Source organism: Lichenostomus cassidix, chromosome 1 (genome assembly GCF_008360975.1).
Source record: "Lichenostomus cassidix isolate B80296 chromosome 1, HeHo_3.0, whole genome shotgun sequence".
NCBI lineage: Eukaryota > Metazoa > Chordata > Aves > Passeriformes > Meliphagidae > Lichenostomus > Lichenostomus cassidix.
Genome location: NC_139479.1, coordinates 65,900,107 through 65,919,660, shown reverse-complemented (window position 1 = coordinate 65,919,660; position 19,554 = coordinate 65,900,107). Strand labels below are relative to the sequence as shown.

Below are 19,554 nucleotides of genomic sequence, written 5' to 3'. Positions count from 1 at the left end.
TAAGCTATGTAAGATATAAATCGTGGGATACTTGTGCAGACAATGTAGACCCCAATATATTTTGCAACAGTATGGCATTTATCTTCACTATTTACTATTTGCTACATATTGTTACAAATAATTTAGGAAATTTTAAAAATTATGGATAATTCAAACTATTCTATGCAAACTAGTCACTTTATCCTTATGAACATTAAACTTTTGCTGTTATCTGGCACGATGCTGTTTTGCTAATGTTCTGTTCCACAGACTTTTTCATTTCTCAAATGATGAATAATTTTTGTACTCAGCTTATTTCCTGTTATTATTCATACCACTTATTATGTTACTGATAATTTTACTATTCCTGGTGTAAAATTTGTGCGTTATTCTCAATTATCATTTTTAATCAAATTTTCAATTATTGCCCACTATTAAAGAGTGCTAATTGATGATCTAAATATAATACTGAGAAAATATTCTAATTTGTGGCGTTTTCACTTCTTCTTTCAGTTTGTTGTGTGGCTGTGAGGAACTGCTTAGAATGCCGGCAAAGGCAAAGAGAGAGAGTAGTAAACAAGACATCATTAATTGGTGGTAAAACTCAAGATGCTCTTCAGGGTGTAACTGCATCAGCAGCAGCCAAGGTAACTGAGCCTTCAGTAACCAGAAGCAAATGCAAGTCTGAACCACTGCTTTTCAGGATCAGAAAATAACTGTAACTGCCTTCTCAAATATTTGGCTAAAGCTTCGGTTTTCCTATTAAGTGTTTTATGGTAAAAGTGTGTGAGGAGGCTTATTTGAAACATGAAAACTTTGATGCGGTAATATGGAGCAATTCTAACCAGCTTTTTCACTCCTGTTTGGCCTACTTCAAAAAGCAAGTCCCTTTACTCACCTCTGTCATACAAACCTGCATAGATTTTTTTATTCCATCAGGGTAATTTGCAGTTTTGATGAAATCCTTCAATCTCATCTCTGTTGGTGGAATATCTGGTTTCCAGTAACTTCAACAGACCTTTGAGTGCTTATTAGGCATCAGTATTTACTATCTGCTCTTAGGAGTGAATTTTATTGAATATTTAGTTGCTTAATTAATTCTTTTCTTTTTAAACTTGTTCACAGCTTTAAGACTTTGGGAATCCAGAAATAAAAATCTGAAAAAAATTGGCAGAGCCCATGACTAAAATACAAGTCATAACATGATGTAAAGGATCCCTTCTTTTTTGCTATTATATTTTCGTTATTAAATTCAGTATTTTGTCTTCTCCAAAGACTTTCTGTATAAGCCTTTACAATGTCAGCTCCTTTCACAATATTTTTTCTTTAAATCTCACAAGACATTACATTTTTCATAATTGACACATTCAATGCAAAGAAAACCAGTATAAGGAGACTTTTAGGTGTTTAGGCCTCACTTTTAATACATTTTATTTTTTAAAGGAAGCATAGTATTCCATGTTTTTTTTAATAGTAGTGGTTATTTTATAAGTAGCCTGTAATATGTCTCAGTAAAATTAATTGGTTTTTTATATTTCTGTTCAGCATTTTCAAATGTAACATGCATAATAGAAATAATTTATTGTTTTGCTATGAAGCAACTGTAATCTGAAACAAACTTTTGAGTGCACAGTATTTTCTTAACTCTGTCTAGAGATACAGTTGTTCCAAGCTACTGGAAAGATGTAACAATTTATATCTAAATAGTTTGTATGAAGACAGTAATTCAAAACATCACTTTATTTCTGGAGCCTTTGCCTGAGTATTTGGGGGAAGCACGTCAGTAGTAACATATTATCTAAGATTAATGTGATATATAAAAAATTATGCCAAATTAAGGTTCTAAGAGAAATGCTTTGATATTTTGAGGGGACAAAAAAATCTCACTACTTTTTATTTTTAGACTCCCCTTGAAAATGTCCCTGGAAATCTTTCTCCCATAAAAGACCCTGATAGGCTTCTTCAGGATGTTGATATTAATCGTCTACGAGCAGTTGTGTTTCGTGATGTGGTGAGTAATATGTGCTGTAATTCTTGCTTCTGCAAAATCATCACTTATGTTTTGAAAGAGATTTTGATTGTACCCAAACTAAAAATATATTTCATGGGTCGCACTTCATATATTGTCTGCAAACCATCTACTTGTGGCTTTGTAACTACCAGCCACCTTCTGCACTTCAAAATTATATTGATTAGGCTTTTTGAGATTAGTAGTTGACTGTGTTTAACACTCAGCCTTAATTTTATAGTAGCCAAATAATCACAGCCCAGATAAATAATTTATGACTTATGTTAATTAAAATTGTATTACTAAAGGTGTCAACTATTTGTCCAACTAGGGTAGGAAGAATTAGTATATATGTTACAGAAATGCAGCTAATTACTTTGTAAACACAATTCTTGCTTCTGCTAAATATATATATGTATGTAAACATATTTAAAAATGTTTTTCAGATTTTTCTGCAATGGTTTTTAGCGCAAAACTGCAACATAATGTGCTTGGTTTTGAATGTAGTGCAATAGGGATTATAACTGTATACCTACAAATATATATGTCATGTTTAAACTTCTCCAACCTGAGTTCAAAGTGGCAATTTTCTGTCTCTATTTCTTTTCTTAACTAATGGAGAAAAGAATACAACAAAACACGTTTTTGGAACTTCTATGAAAGAAATTAATAAGAGAATTTCTAGTTATTTTAAGAATTACAAAACCATGCATCCAGGTTAAATAACACCCAGAAAACATGGAAAACAAGCACTGGATTTGTAATAGAAAGTACATACTTGTGGAATTGAAAAAAGATGAAACCCCTATAGGAGTAGATAGAAACTGATGTCTTAAGTCTTTCATGGTAAGATAATAGAAGACACGATAATAGAAGACATTTCAGTTGAACTATCAGGACAATATCTAAGTCATAGATGGCAGTTGTCCCTGAACAGCAGATTATGTGGGATGAGAAGAAGACAGCAAAGTTGTAGTGGTCCTGGCTTTCACTTAAATCAGTCCTGGAAAGCTAGGATTGCTGCTGACAGTCCTGTGGAAGGGGAAATCAGAATGTACGAGCTGGAATTTGTTGCTGGAAGAAAAACAGTGGTACATTCTCCCTGCTTTCACATGTTACCAGAAGCTGTTATGCCTTCTTATGCATCCAGTGTCAGCTAGAGAAACATCAGTGAGCTTGGATTTCCCTCTCAGCAATAGTACTCTTTACCTCCTTGTGTCAGGGGCCTTCACCATCTCATCCATGGGGCAGCAGAGCACAGTTGCCTTTGCTGCTGGGGAGCCTTTAAAGCACTCTCAGAGTAGAGTCAGGCCTCTGTTTTGAAAAGTCCATTGACTCCACAGACCCAGAGATTTGTGTAGTTGCCAAATTACCTCCAAAATTCAGTGCTCAATATATGCTCTGTGTGTGTAGGACTCCATTGAAAATCCACTCAGCCTTCTGCATTATCCATTTGCTGCTATGCTGGCAGAAGCAGCATTTCAGAAAGGTATTATTTGTTAAGCTTTGTAATGATCTTATAAAAAATTCCATGGACATATTCAATATTCTAGATGTGTTTCTTTTTCCCTGACACAGGATGACAGCAAACAAGCTCAGTTCCTAGCTTTGGCTGTAGTCTACTTCATCTCCGTCCTGATGGTCTCCAAATACCGAGACATCCTGGAACCACAGCGAGAAACTGCGAGGTCTGGGAGCCAGGCAGGTAGAAATATCAGACAAGAAATAAATTCACCGACTAGTACAGGTAAATTTGTTTTCCTCAAATGTTATTTGATTGATATTTTTTTTTTAGAAGTGTTATTTTAGTACAAATTATTTTTAGGGAGTAGCGTAAGATCCTAATAGGAAGTTACATATTACTTTCTTCCTGTATAATAATTTCTGTTTTAAACTACATTGGCATATTTCAGGTATTCTCTATATTTGCTTGTAGGGTATTACTAATTTTCATTTATGTATTTTTTTATGTCTTTATTTTTCTTTAATTTGAAAGTAATTAAAAAAACCCAGGATTCCTGCTGGAGTTAAAGTTTTTAGGTACAAGATAGTTCACCAAAAATCTTCCTGAATCTGTTATGTGTAAGGAAGAAGAGATCTCTTTATACCATGAAATGAATAAACTGCAAACACAGCTGCTTGCCCATGTGAGCTCCTTTTGAGTTAGGAGGTTTGTGAAAGGGTGGTAGTGGAGGACGGAGTACTTTCTTGGAGTCCTGCTGTATTGGTGCCTGCATTTAAAAGCCTATGGTAACAATATAATAAAAAGGAAACATTGCTATTGCCTTCTTTGACTGAACGGTTTGTGATTTTTATTAGAAGTAGTAGTTTTACTGGCACGTGTTCTTCAGCCTGAAAGGGAGAGTCTGTTAGCTCTCAGAAGCTGTTAGAAATGAGGGATACAAACTTTACCCCACTTTGTTTCATGTATTTTGTACTGTCAGTGCAGTGTGTTTTTTCAAGTCTGATTGGATTGATTACAACCGTACCTTCTGTGTTAAAATAGTTGAAAACAGTTGCTAAATTTGTCCATGAAACTTTTTGTGTATGTTTTCATTCTTGTATTGATCTGTAATTGCTTACTTCATTTATGGAGATGCGGATTTTCATCCTTCATAGATATTTTCTTTCAATTTCTGTCATATTTACATTTATTCATTATTTTATGATTCAACATAATATTTTAATTTGTTATGTTTACATAATTTTCAGAAGTCAATGTGCTTGTAAGCTTCCCATTTTAAAAATACTACATGAACATAGTCAGTTATGAGAAATCATAATTTTTTGTGCCTTTCTGATTAAATGTTATGGTTCTGAACTAAGAAACTGCTACTTTCATCCATGATTGTCTTGCCTGTTTGCTTCTATATATCTACCTATCTATCTATCTGTGTCTCTTTTTCCCCATAAATGTTGCTCTTGAAGTGCCCAAATAATAGGTATGCTGTTTCCTATCTCTTGATACAGAACTTCTTTTTTCTTTTAGAAATGCCTTTTTTTGTTGATAATACCATATTTGCATGTTTCAATGAGATAGGATATCTGTCATGGATCCACAGTGGACCAGGCCACACATGAGTACAAGCTGGCTCACATTTGATTCCATGATTTTCTCCACAGTTGTGGTCATACCATCTATCCCTCACCCAAGTTTGAACCATGGATTCCTTGCCAAGTTAATTCCTGAGCAGAGCTTTGCCCACTCATTTTACAAAGGTAATATTAACATCATCTCCTAACCTGTTTGGGTGTTCTTATTTAATGTAATGCACTTCAAGAACTAAATGTGATGTTACTGTTGATAAATAAGTATACGCCTCAGGTTACATGGAGATCAGACCTGATGATACCTTCAAAACTTCCTGCCTACATTTTTCTAGAAAATGTCTCTCCCATTTTTACTACCATTTATTATCTTTAATTATTATATAATAAAAGGAAACAATTGAAAAAAAAAAACAGTCAGGAGAAGGGAATGGATATAGGAAAATTTAAATACTTTTGGTTTGTGGTTATGCTGTTATAATATTAGGTCCATAAAAATAAAATCAGGCCTACTTTAAAAATATTGCATACCACATGAAGTATAAAGTAGCTTTATAGTATTCCCTTTCCCTATATCTTTTCCTGTTCTTTTGCCTTCCTTTCTTGCTTTTTTTTCTTGCCTCCTGATGGTTTGTAAACCTCTGATATTGTATGTGAATTATTTTATGCCTGTTAATGTGCTGTGCTGTGTTTCTCTTGAAGGACACCAATTTTTCTGCCAAAGCAACTATTATATGTTTTGGGCCTGATTTGTTTTGTTTTGTTTGTTTGTTTGTTTTAATAGATACTCTGTAAGGTAGGAATATGGGGTTTGTCGTCACTTCTTGAAAATGAGAGGGTTACCTGAATGTAACTTTAGCCAAGTTTGCATGTACATTTCCACATTTATTTGCATGCATTGTGCTGTGAACACAGAATGTAAAACAATTAAAAAAATTTAATCTGATGAAAATGTCCTTAGTATAATTTTGTAAAATCTCACTGGGTAAAAAGACTTATTTATAAAAAGTATAAGCAATTTAGAATGCATCTAGTTTATGAAGAACAGAATGCTTAACTTCCTACGTCAGTAATAAGGTGACTTATGTTTGTCATATGCTGTTCTGGGAGCATTATGTTAAATACTTACTACATTGCCTTAAACTATCATTATGTTAATCTGGCATTTCTTAAGCTTTGATATGTACATGCATGTATATTGTAAATTGCTTTAATTTATAACAGTGTGTGAGCCAGGTTTTGTGATTTTGATTCATAAGTCTATTGTCTGCCATACAGAAAAAAAAAGTCTTGTATTACTCAATATCCTGATGTAATATTTGTTGTTGTGACCTTGACAACAACATTGCATTTCTGTGTTTACATTTCTATGATTTAATCCGTCATTGACAGAAAAAGGAATAATTTGCTCTTAGTTCAGAAGAAGACTGCAGTGCTATATGGTACTACACAATAGACTTTTTTTTTGTGGAGAGTCTGGTTTGGTTGGGGTTTGTTGTTTCTTTGCATTTAAAGCAGTTTCTGTGTATCAGGCATTGGATATTTTATTTTTAACCATCTTTTCTTGAAAATTTGGATTGATTAGACTGCCTCAAAACGCAGTTATTGAAAGACATTTTAATTTTTGTTAAATCTAACACAATAAAAATAGACTATGCAGCAGAAATTACATGATATTGCTATTTGCATGAAACTTGACATTTGATATAATGGGTGGCAAAGACAGGGGAAAAACAAAGTTTTTCTTCTTATTCAAAAATAGTAGCTGAATAAAATATATATATCAAAGGCAGAAAAAAAGGTTAAGAAGACCTGGCAGCAGTCCTACAGACTCACCAAAATATTTAAGATAAAGCATTTTTTAAGAACTGTATCTTCTGTATTATTATTTATGGCACTTGTTTTACCTTGAGTTCAAGTAATATAGTGTTGGTTTTGAAGTAGTTCAATAGAGCTACATTAAAAGTGTGAGCAGGATAGAAGGAAAAGTGAGTTTGGCTTTAGAAATAAATTATTCAGTAAAGCAAATGTTATCTGTGGTTAGCTATTTTATTTGTTGATATCATCACATCCTTAAGGGTTTTAACTCTCTGAGATCTCAGTCTCTTCCAGCTTCAACCATTAAAGAGGAAAAATTCCACTTTTTATATGGTTAACAGATCCTCAGTTTTGAACATCAGCAAGAGGTTAAATGAGAAAAGATTGCAAACACTGCCATAAAAGGCCAGAAGTCAAAACATATTTTGCCATTTCAAGAGAATCTTTCATTCCAGTGGATAAGCCAATTGGTTTCTTGCTAGTGGCCTGACTTACTTTCAGGTGTTGGTAGCAAACATGTAATTTTTGAATATTATTTTAAAATTTAAGGTATTTTTACTTCATACAGAGTGGCTTAATGTAGCATTTAAAATTAGCAACACATTTTTAAAGCAAAGTCCTATTTATTAAAAAATTAATAGAAATTTAGTAGTTACCTTTATTTTATCCGTTCCATGTGACTCTGGGTGGATATAAAGAATTTGTTCTTTGTTAATCCAGCAAATTGTATCATAATTGCTAGAACTGTACAGGAAAAGATCTCTGTGAATTCAGGAGGAGGGATTGACTCCTTAAAGAAAACCCTTTAAACATTTTTAGTAGGATCTAATTAAACTTACCAGGAAAAGGGTAAGATAGAATTAGGTATATTACCAGTATTTACGATGATGATTTTGTTCTAAATGATGTTTTCTTTTTTTTTTTTTTTCTCCTTTACATGGGGCAATATCTTTAGTGAAAATCTATTTAAAGCTATGTGAGACCCTACTTGTCTCAGGTACAATAAAGTATGTGATCAGCAAATGCTTCCTATGAGTAACTGCAGCTGGTATTAAGTGTGGGTTAGAAGAATTTTAATATCATTTAATTTGATATGAAACTCTTCTGTTATCATCATAAAAATATTAAATTTTGCCTTCTTTATTGATGTTATATTTATTGTTTATAAGTTAGGTGTTACTTTGTGGTGCTTCAAAGAGAAAGGTCACACCCAGGAAGGAAAAACTATTAGAGTAATGTCCATGACTGCCATTTAACAATAAAAATATTTATTTCTTTACAATATTCTATACCTCTGTATTTATTTTTCCTTCTAACCTGATACATGGGGAGAGAAAAACATCTGTAGATTTACTCTTATCATAAGTTTGTTGAAAGTGCTTAGGTTTCTTCTCCCTGTTTCAAGTAACTTTAAAGGGTCTTCAGTACTTCTAAATTAGTGTTTAGTCAGATAAAGCAGATCTTGCAAAATTAAGAGAAAGTTCCCTCTCTTCAATTTAGGTCATATATAGTATTACACTTTGAAGTTATTAATTCCCAGAGTCTCAAGGGAAATGGCAGATCAGAACTTTTCCCTTGCATCTGAAGGTTGTCTGAGAAACACAGTCCTACAGAAGTAAATGCTGCAGACTTGCTTCTTTCTTTATTTCTTTCTCCTCTTTCTTTATTTTTTAATTTAAAAATAATTAAATAAATAAATAAAATATGGAGATGTAGTAAAGATGAGAAGAGCATTAAAAAATTACTAAAACCTCTGTACTGGATATTCAGGGTTTTGTCTCAAAATATTCAGTCATATGTGAGTTCTACTTTCTGGAAAATATTAGTAGTGATTCAGTATCTGAGCTATTAATTTTCTTCTCCCTTAATAATAGGTGAAGTTAGGGCATGTTTAGGGTACAGTTCATCTGATCTGCTTCAAGATCTAGTGGTGACTAGAAATGCCCATCTTTTTTCATTCACTCTAGCTGCCATTGTACCAGATCTGTCTTGGTCAGATCAGTCCTGACTCCCACAACTTAACTGGCTTATTCGAACTGCAGACACAGACCTTGGTTTACAACAAAAGCTGGAATCAAATTCTTTGATGTCAGGCATTTAATCCAATCTAATGACTTTATGTGTCTCTGTAATATCCCCATCCATAGCTACAGTTTTTTACATATATGTTCATAGATACAACTCTGTTAGTCAAGACAACATTAGAGGCCATTTAGTGGTTAGCAAGAACTACCCTCGTGAACTTAGCATAAAATGCTGAAATTTTCATTTCTGAAATGGGAGCACTTGGAATAGCTTAGAAAATACTGGTTTGTTCTCTGTTGATTTCTCTGGTTAGATAAGGATATTTTCCCGAAATTGGAATGAAAATATCTGTGTTATATCTGGAAGGTGTGGAAGTAGAGACTGAAAAACACAGAGCAGCCCTTTCTCTTACCCAGCAGAAGGTAATCAGTACATATTTTGAGAGAAAAATATCATTTCATGAGAATAAAGAGGAAAGATAGAAGAGCATGGTATCTTCTGCTAATAACAACTAGTCAGCCTTACCATGTCAAGCCAAGTAACCTCTCCAAATTACAGCTACAAATTACAGCTCAAGTAGATTTAAGTATAGTGGTCAGGATCACTTGAGATGAGTTTTTTCAATTCTGGCTGTTATTGAAGCTATTCTTGCTTACCTTGAAGGTTTATTGGACTATTTCTTTCAACCGTGTTTCCACATCTCCAGCAGTAGAAAAGTGTGAATCTTTTCTTTTCTTTTCTTTTTACACTTCAGCTGACAGCCTGTTAATTACTGAGAATACAATTAATGTTAACCAAGTAATGGATAGAAATTTGCAGTTGAAAATTGGTGCTTCCATATGCATTATTCAGGAGTGTTTCAGGAAATAAAGCATTGCAATTGTGCAATTCAGCTTATAATGTATTGTGTGAAGCAAATCAGTATGTAGGTTATCAAAAACTTTTATCAAAAATTGATTGACTTTTCTACGCCCTTGCTATCACTGTCTGTATTTTTCCCAAAGCACTGTAAATTAATAGATTTCTTAAAAGTGTGTGCTGCAGATGGACTGGAAGCTATTGATTTTTTTTTCTTGACAGAACGAACTATATTAAAAGATTGCAGAAACAGCTTTTTCTTTGAAGACAAGTATCAAGGTTTTTCAGATCTCCTAGGTATATAGTACTCAGGGAGTTACATTGCTACACTGTTGTTTGTATTTCTAATGTAGTGGCATAGAGATTTCCAGGCTATTTTTAAGCTATTTTGCATAAGAGTAACAGCCTAAGTAGGCAAAGTGGACTAAAGAATTTCCATTGCCTGTCAAAATATTCTTTGCCTCTAGGAAGTCCTGACAAAACTCATGTCTCCATCTTCCTCAAAATCTAGTTAGTTGTACATATGTTTCCAAAAAAAGGGAATACTTAAGGAACATGGGTGATAATCATGGTTATCATAAAAGTCCGATTTTATTGAATTTCTGCCTGCTGCTCAAAATAATCATGCTACTCTTCTGACAAAACATGTGCTACTTATTCCAACTACATCTGAGAAGACATGCATTTGAAGATCATGAGATAGTAATGAATACATCCTAATCTATTATTTATTGCCTTTCACCAGCTACTTAAGGCATCACAGGAGATGTTTGCACATATATTTCATTATTAATTGATCATTTATTATGTATGCATGAAGCAGTTGTAGTAGGGATTTTTGTAAGTAACATCAGTATTTATTTTCATTTATTTGTACAAATTACAGATCTTTTAAAAGTTTTGGTTTTCAAAATAGTACTTAAACCACAATGTTTTAATATAAGTTTTGTTGTCTATATGGAACATACTCTGTGCTTCACTGTTAACTTTTCTTGCTGGATGCTGTAGTCTATGTGAGAGATTTTTTTTCTTTTAATTTCTCTTCTAAGAAATGTCTAATTACAAAAACACCATCATTCTCAGCATGCATCAGGAACACAGATATTATGATAAGTACGTGTAAAATAATTTATTTTTTAATTATGTGGTTTTGAGTTTACACAATACAAAATAAATGAACAAAAATATACACTGAAAAAACTAGGGAAATCCACCTAGGAAAAAAAATTACCATATTTTTTCCTAATTTCTATTTGGGTTTTGTTTCAAAATGTAAGCACCTGTTTCTATACTCTAAAGCTAACATGCCCTTAATACAGCTTTTCATTTTCTTATTTTTATTGTATTTTGTTAGTATCTTTTAGTTAATGTCTTGGTAATGCTTTGGTTTAGAACTGGTGGCATTTTGTTTTGCAGCCAGGTAATCAATCAGACTGATGTCTTATCCATCAAACACTGAGTGAAAGACTTTTGATTAGTAAAGAAGAATTAAGACATTGATTAAAGGCACTGCCTAAACAGATCAAGAGGTTGTGTCTGTCATAAATGGCCCTTTCAATGTCCTTTCTATGGTCAGGGTAGAAAGAACTGCCTTGTGTGGCTGCCTTAGTGACTGCAGGGAAAGAAACAAATGATAAGACTTTTGAGGAATTTGAGCGCGCAGAAGAAATTTCCAGTGAGCAAAAAGAGAAGATGTGCACTTAGGCATGTCCAGCTGTGAAAAGGGGCTGATGATAACTGTCCTCTTCAATCACTTCCCAACCTTGATTTCCCCACTCTAAGTCTCTCCTATTCTATTCCTCTCCCATTTCAGAGCCTCTCTGCTTTTCCTGCTTGGCAGGTACATCCCTTCTCCTCACAAATCCACTCCAACTAAAATGAAAATTTCCAACCCTCTGTCCTAAATCTCCTGCCCCAAGGTCTGTGCCCTTTCCAGTTGCCAACCCATCCCAGAGTCTTTCTTACCTGACCTTCCTCAGACCTTTCACATTCAGCTGTGTTCCTTCTGCCCTCAGCTATCCATATCAGAGCCCTGGGGTATCCTCCCTGCCATGGCATGTGCTCTACTTCCACCTCTTCATGTGCACGATTGCTGCCATGCTGTTAGACAATTGAATCTGCACTGTTGCATTGCTGTCCTTGTGGAAGGAAAGGGACAGTGTTTCGTCTGGCAGGAATCTCATAAATCTGGATAAATATGTAGGCTGAATAACAGATTCAAGTTAAATGCAGGTTGCATTTATCAAATGTTTTTGTAAAGACTGATAGTGCAGGAATGGCAAATTGTAACACTAAGCCACTATCTTTCCCCTCACTTTTTAATAATTCAATTTACAAAGAAACTAGTTTAAAAGTATGTTAGAACAGCAAATTAGTTCTGCTGTCAGTGTTGTTCAGGTAGCCTTGCCTGAGAAATAACAGAACCCCATGAAGTCTGTTGGTGGGACATGACCAAATTTGCCCATTAATGCAGTTACATGAAGATTAATACCTGCCAGGCTGCCACAATGAGTAGGTTCTACATGGTTGAGCCATGACCAGGATCAGTATAAAAGAAATTTCTACTTTGGTCTGCTAATAACTTTCACAGAGAAATAGAAATGCCAGTAGAAGAGAAAGTCCTGAGTAGATACAGACCAGCTTGGGATCTTTAGAGTGATTCTTCTCACTGTTGTGCCTCAGCCTCTCAGGACATCTATTACAAGTCCGTTCTTGCTTGCTTCTCTCAATGTACTTTTAAATCAGACCCTTATTACTTTTTGATTCTGTTCCCATACTTAGTTTCTCATCTCAGTTTAATTGTGCTGCTTCTTATACATGAAAATAAGTAGACTCATATTTCAGGAAAGAATTTTTCAACTCTCTCTTTAGAGCCTAGAGTTTAGGAATTGATTAGTTGACTCTTCCACCTATGGAGGAAGCTGTAATATCCCTGCCTGGTTGGAATGAGAGCATTTTCAGCTTGTAAGGTACTTTTTCTGGAAGTCTGTAGAAAACTACAAAGGGGTATATAAAAGGCAACTATTAAGGTTATCACCAGTGCTTTAAGATAGCTATGCAGAAAACAACTCATAAATTTTTCAGTGCACATGCAGACTGAAAGGTGGCAGTAATTGCTATATGAAATTTGCCCCAAACCTTCCATTGCCAAATTTTTCTATATTGTTTACAGCAGAAATTTGACAATGATTTGGGATAGTATTACTTCCCAATATTTTTCAGCCATATTGTAAGCAATCAAAAAATAACTCATTCATCTTTTCAAAAATTCAGCGCATTTTTACCTAGTATGGAGGTTTAACAATACGAAAAAGACAAAAAAATCACAGGAATATACATGTAATTTTTCCCTCTTTTAAAAGTAAATAAACAATAAAGTTATGATTGTTATAATCTTTTTTTTATAATGGTAAAATTGTGCGTATTTACATATGAAACGTCTCATTATTAGGTTAAAAAAGAGGGGGGTTGTATATTTTAGGCATATGGAAGCAGTGCAAGAGCTATTTAGGTAACTCAGTAGGTTAAAACAATTACAAAACACTTCATAAATCACAAGCAAACAAGATATTTTAGGGAAGGAGCGTGACGGATGAGGTCACCAGATATACAATATGTCATTTAGTTAACTTAGGCCCATATTTTTCCCATAATGTAGTAGATGAACTCATTAGTTACAATGAAAAACAGTAAGAAGGAGGCATCTGGCTTCCAACTGCCTGTTTCTGATGGGGTTAAGATCACTAGATCTAGTAATGATTCTGCTTTGTCTACTGACATGGCCTTGTGCTGTAGAAAACTGATGAGGTTTGCTGAAAATTTAGAGGCTTACTGTCACAGTGTTAGAGCATAGACAGATGCAATCAGTCGTGGCTTTGCTTCTGTTCATGTTTATCATTTTGCTAAGTTGCTTTAAGTATTTAGGATTTTTATAAAAGAATAGATGTTTCTGATTCAAGATTTTTCTGAATCACATTATGAAGCAGTACTTATTTCTGCATTCTGAAGGCAACAGAAGTGCTAGGAGATGATATGAAAGAATATAGAACAGAATGTATGGATATGCACCTTTGTAACTAAAATTGGTTGGGTTTTGTGACCTCTGCTAAGTTTACCAATTACCTAAAATAGTACTAGTAATAATAATACTGTTCAAGAAGGTCTTCTATTACATCTTTTCAGTCATATTTATCTGGATTTCACATATCCTAATTTGCTAGGATTCTTATTTGAAAAGTAGTTAAGTTTTATCAGTTCTGAATTTGTTTTTCTTTAATTCAGAAAAAGTAAATAGGGCCTTTTAAACTCTTCTTCATTTAGCTTGTTTGATGTTTTAAAAATGAGAGTTAATGCATTTGACTTAGGTAGTTTTTAGAGATTGTTATTCATAGTGATAAATCAAACTGAGCTTAATTGGCTTAGTGCACTATATTCCTATTAGGTATTGGAGACACAGTAAGAGAAGTAAAGTTACAAATCTGATTTCTGTGGAAATCAAGTATCCATACACTTGACTGCATATCAAATAACTCCCTTTGATATTTTTTTTTCCTAAATCCTTTGCATTAGTATTGGGTACTTTATAGTATGTTACGTTTAAATTCTATGCCCACAAATATAATTTGACTTCCATTTTTAGTGTCAAATGATGAAGGCCTTTCTGCATTTTATTCTCATTTGGGAACAAAGGTTTACAAGGCACCTGCTGAGTAATTAAGTATAGTCCTATTTATAGCACCTCGTAATTAGTTATGTTTTTTTAACTTGCTACACTGATTGGAAAGCTTTTCCATAACCTTAATTATATATTGATGACTGTCACTTTTCAAACTAAAATTTATTCCTGGTGAGTTTGCACTGTTGCACTGTTTTTCTCATGCCAACTCTGCAACTCTGCCATTTAGATTAAATTCCTTTTTTTTTTTTTATGAGTCTTTATCAACAGCTTGTGATAACTGTTGTATAACTTCTCAGTATTAGTTTGGCCAGCCTATGTCAGCCAAACCCTTTTTCTGCAACAGTAGGTCTCTATGTAGCTCCATAGCGGTACTTCCACCTTTCTCAAATATAAAAGCATACACAGTATTCCATAATGAATCCTTCCAAGGCCTCCTCTAATGTCATTAATACTTTGCTGTTGCAGGAACTATTTATTCAAAAAGGTTTGGAGCCACATTTGCCTTTACTATTACAGTATTGTATTGGTACACAAAGAGTTACCCAGTAATTGATGTATCCAAGTCCTTTTCACTCATTTAGAGAAGATTAATTCCAGTTATAACTGGAAGTTTTGTGATCTTCACTAGAATCATCCTTCTGTGACCATCAGTTGTACCTTGTAATTTTGTCATCAGCAAATTTCACCAGAATGTTTTTACCTGAAATCTTTCTTAAAATTTTGATCAAAATAGCTCCCATGGTAGTTTGTCTCAGTCTGATGGGTTTTTCTTTTGTTTTGAAAGTAACTGATGGCTCCTTCTTCACCAGTTTATTTTCCCACATTCTTTTAATTTCCAGGTTGTCATGACTAAATTACAATCTGTTGTGACAACCCCACTTTTACTGAATTTGCTATATTACTAAATTACCTTATTTTCTGTGAGCAATAAGTATTTAAAAAGCTCTTTTAACAAAGCCATTTTTTTAATCTGCCTCATTGCATTCCTTTACTATTCTTTATTTCAAAATAAATCCTGAAATCTTGCTTACTGTTGAAGGTTTGCAGTTATCCAGATAATTTTTTCCTATTTCTTACAAAGAATCCTTTTGTGGTTTTCTGCAGTCGTGTGTTGCTGTCTTCAGACATCTCTTTGGCAAAAGTGCCTGCTACTAGACCAGTGATATCATGGATGTTTCTTTCACAATTGGCTTGGAGTCAGTTCATTGCTATGATTTCAACATGTTAAAATCTTTCTTCTGGTTTAGTCAAGGTAGTTGACTTTCCACAACTGTGTTTCTATCAGGTTTCCTGTCTTTAGTTTTCCGTTCAGCATTGTTAACTGTAATGAAAATTGAGGTTGGGTGTAACCTAACTTCACCATGTAGTGGACCATCGTCTTTTTTCAGTGCCCTCTTTTCATTTGCATAATAAAGGAGCCTTATGCCATTTTATTCACCATACATTTCATGGGCAACAACCTGCTTTACTGGCTCTCCAGTCCTAATCTTCCCTTCAGTTGAGAAGTGTTGTCTTTGTATGGATGGAGTTTAAAGAGACAGGCAGAAAATTCATTAGGATCATTCTGTGGATCAGATGTCTCTCCGTGCCAAATATAGGCAGTACTAAGTAGATACGGATCTTTTTGCTTCCTGACCTGGCAGATGCTAAATGCATTTGATGCAGCTCATAAATCCAGTCTCTACTTCCTGCTTCACAAAGAAGAGCTCATATCTATTTGATAAGATGTGTTTAAAGCACTTAGGAGAAAAAGGAGGAGGAAGTGGCTTCAGTGTTTATGGCTGTTAAAAGAAGAAAACAATGCTCCTTATAATGGGTGATTCTGCCTCGTCTTTTTAAAAGCCTCTTCTGTTCTTTTTTAATACTTGTACATATGCAGAGGTTTACATAACCATTAGTTCAAAGTCATAAATAATCTCTTATAGATTTTTTCTTATGTGCACATGCATGCACCCACACTTATGCCCATATGCTAAATAGATATTTTATACCTGACTGTACCAAAATATTGGTAGCAAGTTATGAGATTATTATTAAAGTTACATTGCTGAAGTAGATTTTTTTTGTATCAGAGCTTCATCCAAATACATTTTAAAATATTTCCCATAATATCTAAACCACTATATCAGAGCTATTTAAAAAGTGTTCTTGTTTCATGCATAGGACAGCTAAATTTTTTAATCAAGAAAAGTAATCTAATGAAAATAATATAGTTTCAAAATAAACTAAAAAATCACTTTGTCATCAAAAATAGCCAGTTTGTTTTGCTCTAACCAAAAATATGAATATATAAGTTACTCACAACTCTAGCTAACTTTTGTCTAAGCATAGCAAATTACTCTTATTTAATGAAGTTTTTCTGTCTGTTTCACTGAAGTAATTAATAGAGGTAGGATCTTCTCGGTCACAAGATGTTGTAGAATCCTTTTCAATCTGGAAATGTTCCAAACTCAACAGATTTCACTTGCCTATCTCTATGAAGCTGTATTTATTTTGTTCATGATTTTTTTTTGAATTACAGAATTTTACCTTTTGTGAGAAAAGAAGAGGTATCTAAAAAATCAATAATAACACTTTTTTATACATGTATAAATGAATCTCTGTTCAGTGCAATGATATGTGTGTAGAAATGTGTGTAATACATGTTTTAAACAAAACACAAAGCAAACAAAGGGTCTAGCAGTTTTCTTTTGAATGCAAGCTTAATATTTGGTGACAGCAATACAAAAGACTAAATTTTACAGTAATCCAAAAGCATAAGTGATGGCAATTTTCTCTTCTAGTTGACTCAAGGATCATACAGTTCTGCAGTTGATAGGTTATAATTTTTAATGTTATTTTTGCTGGCAGTATTTTGCTGCTTGATTACTGTGTGAGTAGTGGGCTGTAATTTCTAAATGTCACTGAGTTTGTATAATGCGATTTTGGGCTCCCTCTTCCAAGTCTGTCTATATGCCAAATAGTTGTTGAAGGTAAAATGTTTTGTATGTAGAATGAGTTTTTAAGGTTTAAAATACCATGATTTGTGGGCTTTCTAACAGATTTCTGTCATATAAAACCTTATTATCATATTTTTAGGGGAAAATATCAAACTAAATTTTGTTCATAATCTCTATTTCACTGCAGAGACACCAACGGTATTTCCAGAAAATATCAAAGATAAAGAAACACCAACACCAGTTGAAGATATTCAGCTGGAAAGTTCTATTCCTCATACAGATTCTGGAATTGGAGATGAACAGATGCCCAATATTTTGAATGGGACAGACTTAGAGACCAGCACAGGTCCTGATGCTATGAGTGAGCTGTTGTCTACTTTGTCTTCGGAAGTCAAGAAATCTCAGGAGAGCTTAACAGAAAGCCCCAGTGAAATTCTGAAACCTGCATCATCAATATCCAGTATCAGCCAAAGTAAAGGCATCAATGTCAAAGAAATACTGAAAAGTCTTGTGGCAGCCCCTGTTGAAATTGCAGAATGTGGCCCGGATCCAATCCCTTACCCAGATCCTGCACTGAAGAGAGAAGCTCAGGCTATTCTTCCCATGCAGTTTCACTCATTTGACAGGTATATTGTTGGACTCACTATTTTATATTGATGTAATTCAGACGTTTGAAGGGTTTTTATTTTTTCAAAAGGTTATTTTACTATTGGTTTGTATTAGACTATGCTGAAATCAGCTGCACTGTGTCTCCTTTTCTGCGTTACCAACACAGATCATGTAGTGTAGACAAAAGTAATTCACCCTGTTTTTCTCTGTTAGCAGTGAATGCAACAACACTACAAAGTACTAGGAAAACAAGCCTGTTGCAAAGAAATATATTTGCAATAAAAGCTTTTTTTCTTTAAAACGGCATTTTAGTGAGAAGGAGGAGGGGTAGTATCTGCTGATATAGAACAGATTGTGCAGAAATTCAGCACAATGAATATTCTTTCAAAGGCTTAAATCTTAATTAGATCCATCATTGAGCTCTTTTCTGGTACCGAAATGCTTTGACCATGGCAAATTGTTTGCTTGGTCATGGCAGAAACCAGTTTCCTTTTAGGTCTTTAAACAGCAGAAGTTGTTAAAGCTCAAAAGTTAGTGCTTAAAACTAAAATGATGAACATTTCCACAAAGAGTCCTTTGTTTCTTTTCTTAGGCTGTATCTTCCTACTGTATCTTCCTAGTTTCCAATGAATATACTTGCCTTTAAATGTCCAGTCCCCTTCAGTTATCCTGAACATAGTAATTATGCTAAGAGTTGCAATTGTCAGCATCCCTCAAGAAGTGTAGCCCCATCCATTGTGAGTTTAGACCTAACTCTTGCAAGTGTTGATGTGGTTGTTTTTTCCAGTATAAGATCATTGCAGTTTCTTCAGAAAAATATTTGTAAAAAGTTAAAAATAGAATCAAGACATAGAGATATTTTAGGACATGTCTTGAAAATTTAAAAGTATATTAGTGAATCAGGCAGGTATAGGAAGTAAAACACTGGAGGAAATAAACAAATTAATGTATAAAAAAGTTATATTGTGATTTAGGAAAAAGAAATTTGCATTTGCAGAAAACTTTCAAAAATATCATAAGTATCTTCATTAAATCTTAAGAAAAACAATATGCAATCAATGTTTTCAACAGTAAAGTACAAAAAGATATGTCAGCATTTTAGAGTAAAAGTGAAATGCTTTTCCATTATGAAGTCCACAAAAAAAATAGATGTCTTTTTGTCTCTCTGTATAGAAAGCATTGGGGCTGCTTTTTTGAAATAATTCAATTAACAATCAGATAGTGTCTGTTGTAAGAAAGTTAATTACATCAAGCTAGGAAAAGTGAAATATACTTTAGAAACAATGAATATATACCTTTCTAATAACATTTTAGGTCTTAAGACTGTTCTAGAGAAAGCTCATTTAGCAGCTTTTTCATTAAGATGATTTTATTTTGTTCATCAATCTACGTATTTTGATTTCAGATTGATTTCAATGTGAAGTGAAAAATACTTTTTCTTCCCATAAAGTTAGGAATTTTGTCTTATTCTCTGTGAGGAATCACCGTATTTCAGAAGGCATTCTTGTACATTAAGCAGTATAAAAAAATCATGCTACATGTAGAAATAATAACACCTTGACTGTAATCACCAAAAAGGTTACTTTATCTAA

General features: G+C 33.7%; 1 protein-coding gene across 8 annotated transcripts in view; it reads left to right on the top strand.

The window, feature by feature from the left end:
- Positions 1 to 19,554, top strand: part of NBEA (neurobeachin) — a 470,218-nt gene that overhangs the window by 159,340 nt on the left and 291,324 nt on the right. For 7 of the 8 annotated variants that reach the window (XM_085061526.1, XM_085061583.1, XM_085061573.1 and 4 more), the window contains 5 exons: positions 493 to 626; positions 1,883 to 1,990; positions 3,566 to 3,734; positions 5,111 to 5,206; positions 17,541 to 17,979. In XM_085061526.1, the coding sequence (XP_084917652.1) occupies positions 493 to 626; positions 1,883 to 1,990; positions 3,566 to 3,734; positions 5,111 to 5,206; positions 17,541 to 17,979 (946 nt within the window). The remainder of the gene's footprint in view (positions 1 to 492; positions 627 to 1,882; positions 1,991 to 3,565; positions 3,735 to 5,110; positions 5,207 to 17,540; positions 17,980 to 19,554) is intronic. The other variant, XM_085061567.1, reaches the window with a different exon arrangement.